Raw genomic sequence first — 5,000 nt, forward strand, 5'->3', positions numbered from 1 at the left:
ATGGAATCACCAGTCTCACCCACCACACAGTGCCCTCTGTTAATGGAATCATCAGTCTCACCCACCACACAGTGCCCTCTGTTAATGGAATCGTCAGTCTCACCCACCAAGCCATTCTCCTTCTACCAGTCAAGTACCAATCACCTCACCTGAGCCATTTCCCACAGGTATTGATCAAAACCCTCCCTCAGACAGGAAGAGGATGATAGTGGGAGAGAGTGAGTTCTGCACATGAGGCGGGAACACGCACGCACGCACACACACACACACACACACACACACACACACACACACACACACACAAGACCCCAAACCATTTTCTCTGTTAACGGCATCATCAATCATTCCTGCTAAACTCTTCCCTCTGTTAACGGAATTATCAATCTTTCCTGCTAAACTCTTCCCTCTGTTAACGGAATTATCAATCTCACCCACCACCACGCCGTTCCAGCCAGTGAAGGAATCATCAGCCTCCCCAGCTGATCCAGTTACCGCAGAGAAAGAACCCCCTCCCCCTATCCCCCTCCCTCACACAGAAAGAGGGTGACGGGGGGGAGACAGTGAGGTCAACACGTGAGACACGTTGTGTCGGGAGCACAGCCTGACCTCAGGGTCAACAGGTCACACCTCTGGGGTCAGCGTGACGTGGTGGGTCACCATGACCTTCAGGTGATGTCTGTTTGACTGAAAGAGATTGGTGGTTTGTGTGGCTGAGGTCGTGAAAGGAATGCAAAATACAGAATACTTTATTTTGTCAACAAGGGAAATTCGGTTGTGGTGTAAAACACTGAAAAATTCACGAAAATCACAGTCATGCAACATGTATACATACAAAGACATGAAATGCTCAGATGTCAACCCAGGGCAAACCTTGCATGCAATCAATAATCACAGTAAACAACAACAACAACAACAACAACAACAACAACAACAAGAGAACCCTTAAAGGTAACTTCGTCAAAATCATACGAACGTCATCAAAGCCATCAAGGAAGTGGGTGTGTTGGGTGGCGATGTGTGTGTGTGTGTGTGTGTGTGTGTGTGTGTGTGTGTGTGTGTGTGTGTGTGTGTGCAGTGTGCGTGCGGTGTACATGTGTGTGTGTGGGGGGGGGGGGGGGGGGGGTGGTAGGGGGGGTATGCGCAGTGTGCATATGGTGTGTATGTGTGTGCGTGTGAGCGCGCCCGTGTGCGTGTCCGCATACATACATACATACATACCACTTTCCCCACCCACCCTTCCACCACTAATCTGTCCGCAAACTCTCTCTATCTCACTCTCGCTTTGAAGTTCTGTCTCTTTCTTAATCTGAAGGCTAACGACCGCTTGAAGAACAAACATCTCTTCTCCCAGCCTCAACACAAATTGCCATCATCCGCACAGAGAGACTGGGGATATGTGGGGGGTGGGGTAAGTGGGTGCAGAGGTTGGATGGATGGCAAGTGGAATGGGTGTGGGAGGGAGGGAAAGAAGGAGGTTGTGGGTAAAAAACGCGAGAATGATTGAAGCCAGGGGGAAAAAAATGCGATCTTAGAACATTTCTCTCTTCGTTTCAGCGGTATTTATTCCAGTCCTTTTTCCTTTTCAATTGCCTGCCTGAAAAGAAACGTGTTATGTGCGTTGACGCACGCGAGCAATTGTGTGTGTGTGTGTCTGTGTGTGTGTGTGTGTGTGTGTGTGTGTGTGTGTGTGTGTGTGTGCGTGCGTGCGTGCGTGTGTGTGTTTGTGTGTGTGTACGTGTGTGTGTGTGTGTGTGTGTGTGTGTGTGTGTGCGTGTGCGTGCGTGCGTGTGTGTGTGTGTGTGTGTGTGTGTGGAGGGGCGGTGAGGTTTGAGTGCGGATAAGTGCGTGTGTTCTTCAGAGGGAAAGAAGAAGAAGAAGCAGCAGCAGCAGCAGCAGCAGCAGCAGCAGAAGAAGAAGAAGAAGAAGAAGAAGAAGAAGAAGAAGAAGAAGAAGAATCATGATAACAACAACATCAGCTAGAAGAAGAACAACAACAACAAAAATAATAAGACTGACAATATAACGGGGGACGGCACAATGTGAAACCCAGTCATTAAAACCAATGCACAAGAACATGCATCGGAAAAAGGAACTACATACTCTCTCTCTCTCTCTCTCTCTCTCTCTCTCTCTCTCTCTCTCTCTCTCTCTCCCTCTCTCTCTCTCCACAAAGACACAAACTCTCTCTTTCTTTCTTTCTTCTCGCCATCACTACCACTTCTCCTTCCCTCTCTCTCTCTCTCTCTCTGTCTGTCTCTCTCCCTGCCTGTCTTTGGAAAGCCAGAGGTTCCTGGGTACTTACAGATCAGATGTCTCCTTTCCCCCCCATCTTTAACAAACATCGCCCATCACGCAACCTCTTTAGATCATCGAGGCTGATGGCGATGTTTGTCACGGATGGGAAAATCGCACACACACACACACACACACACACACACACACACACACACACACACACACACACACACACACACACACACACACACACACACCAACACTAACACAGACAGACACAGACACAGGCACACACACACACACACACACACACACACACACACAACACACACACACACATATGCACACCTACACACTCACACACTCATTTTTTTCATTTTTTCTCCTTCTCTTTAATTATTATTATTTTCATTGATGGCTTGATGTAACACTCAAACAAGTACTTGCACACACTTACCACAACACAACACACACACACACACACACACACACACACACACACGAACACACACCACACACACACAACACACACTAAGCACGGGACTGAAGGGCAATCAGAGGCATCAGGGTTTTAATTTGGTGTGACACTTAGGCTCTGCTTGAGAGGGTGTGTAGTGTGTGGAGGAGGCTGTGGAGAGGAAGGCAGAGGGTGCTGTGAGGTGCATGGAGAGGGTGCTTGAAGAGAGTTAGAGAATAGCTATGCTTGAGCTTGACTTGGCGAGAGAGCGTGAAAAGCTTGGAGGGCGTGGAGAGCGTAGCTGGAGAGGTGCAGAAGCTTGAAACTGGAGAGGAGCTGTGGACGAGCTGGAAGTGCTGTGAGAGGAGAGCTGTGGAAGAGGGCTGTCGTGAGGAGAGGCGTGGTAGATTGTGCTGTGGGAAGCTTGAACAGGGTGGGAGTGCTAGGGAGAGGGTGCTGTGAGAGCGTGAGAGGGTGCTGTGGAGGTGAGGGTGCTGTGGAGGGTTGGCTGTGGAGGGTGCTGGAGAGGGTGCTGTGGGAGAGGGGTGCGTGGAGGCTGTGAGAGGGCTGTGGAGGGGAGGAGGCTGTGAGAGGGTGCTGTGGAAGGGTGCGTGGAGAGAGGTGAGCTGTGGAGAGGAGAGCTGTTGGAGAGGGTGCTTGAGACTGTGGAGGCGGGGTGGAGAGGGTGGCAGTGGAGAGGGTGCTGTCAAATTGCTGTGGAGAGGGTGCTGTCAGGGTGCTGTGGAGAGGGTGCTGTGGAGAGGGTGCTGTGGAGAGGGTGCAGGGAGGGTGCTGTGGAGAGGGTGCTGTGGAGAGGGTGCTGTGGAGAGGGTGCTGTGGAGGAGAGCTGTGGAGGAGAGCTGTGGAGAGGTTGCAGTGGAGGAGAGCTGTTGACAGGGTGCTGTGGAAGAGAGCTGTGGAGAGGGTGCTGTGGAGAGGGTGCTGTGGAGAGGGTGCTGTGGAGATGAGCTGTGGAAAAGAGCTGTGGAGAGGGTGCTGTGGAAAAGAGCTGTGGAGAGGGTGCTGTGGAGAGGGTGCTGTGGAGAGGGTGCTGTGGAGAGGGTGCTGTGGAGAGGGTGCTGTGGAAAAGAGCTGTGGAGAGGGTGCTGTGGAGAGGGTGCTGTGGAGATGAGCTGTGGAGAGGGTGCTGTGGAAGGGGAGAGGTTGCTGTGGAGAGAGCTGTGGAGAGGGTGCTGTGGAGAGGGTGCTGTGGAGGAGAGGTGCTGTGGAGGGGCTGTGGAGAGGGTGCTGTGGAGAGGGTGCTGTGGAGGAGAGGGTGCTGTGGAGAGGGTGCTGTGGGAGGGTGCTGTGGAGAGGGTGCTGTGGAGGAGAGCTGTGGAGAGGGTGCTGTGGAGAGGGTGCTGTGGAGAGGGTGCTGTGGAGAGAGCTGTGGAGAGGGTGCTGTGGAGAGGGTGCTGTGGAGAGGTGCTGTGGAGAGAGGTGGGAGGTGGTGGGAGGGTGCTGGGAGAGGGTGCTGTGGAGAGGGTGTGTGGAGGAGGCTGTGGAGAGGGTGGGAGGGTGCTGTGGAGGGTGCTGTGGAGAGGTGGAACAGGGGTGTGGAGAGGGCTGTGGAAGGGTGGAACAGAGGGTGTGTAGGAGAGGCTGTGGACAGGCGGGAACAGAGGGGGTGTATGGGAGAGAGCTGTGACCAGGGTGGGAACAGAGGGGGTGTAGGGAGGAGAGCTGTGGACAGGGTGGGAACAGAGGGGGTGTAGGGAGGAGAGCTGTGGACAGGGTGGGAACAGAGCGGGTGTAGGGAAGAGAGCTGTGGACAGGGTGGGAACAGAGGGGGTGTAGGGAGGAGAGCTGTGGACAGGGTGGGAACAGAGGGGGTGTAGGTAGGAGAGCTGTGGACAGGGTGGGAACAGAGGGGGTGTAGGGAAGAGAGCTGTGGACAGGGTGGGAACAGAGGGGGTGTAGGGAGGAGAGCTGTGGACAGGGTGGGAACAGAGGGGGTGTAGGGAAGAGAGCTGTGGAGAGGGTGCTGTGGAGAGGGTGCTGTGGAGGAGAGCTGTGGACAGGGTGGGAACAGAGGGGGTGTAGGGAGGAGAGCTGTGGACAGGGTGGGAACAGAGGGGGTGTAGGGAGGAGAGCTGTGGACAGGGTGGGAACAGAGGGGGTGTAGGGAAGAGAGCTGTGGACAGGGTGGGAACAGAGGGGGTGTAGGGAAGAGAGCTGTGGACAGGGTGGGAACAGAGGGGGTGTAGGGAAGAGAGCTGTGGACAGGGTGGGAACAGAGGGGGTGTAGGGAAGAGAGCTGTGGACAGGGTTGGAACAGAGCGGTTGTAGGGAAGAGAGCTGTGGACAG

The 5,000-nt window shown here is 54.0% G+C and overlaps 1 protein-coding gene across 1 annotated transcript in view; it reads right to left on the bottom strand.

Moving 5' to 3' along the window:
* LOC143295060 (uncharacterized) overlaps nt 1-2,900 on the bottom strand; it is a gene marked incomplete at its 3' end in the record, with an annotated part of 5,527 nt that extends 2,627 nt beyond the window's left edge. The window contains exons 1-3 of the mRNA XM_076606622.1: nt 2,824-2,900; nt 2,219-2,270; nt 2,101-2,141 (exon numbers count right to left, since the gene is read on the bottom strand). Of these exons, the coding sequence (XP_076462737.1) occupies nt 2,101-2,141; nt 2,219-2,270; nt 2,824-2,900 (170 nt within the window). The remainder of the gene's footprint in view (nt 1-2,100; nt 2,142-2,218; nt 2,271-2,823) is intronic.
* Nucleotides 2,901-5,000: the final 2,100 nt, after the last annotated feature.

Source organism: Babylonia areolata, chromosome 20, assembly GCF_041734735.1.
Source record: "Babylonia areolata isolate BAREFJ2019XMU chromosome 20, ASM4173473v1, whole genome shotgun sequence".
Taxonomy (NCBI): domain Eukaryota; kingdom Metazoa; phylum Mollusca; class Gastropoda; order Neogastropoda; family Buccinidae; genus Babylonia; species Babylonia areolata.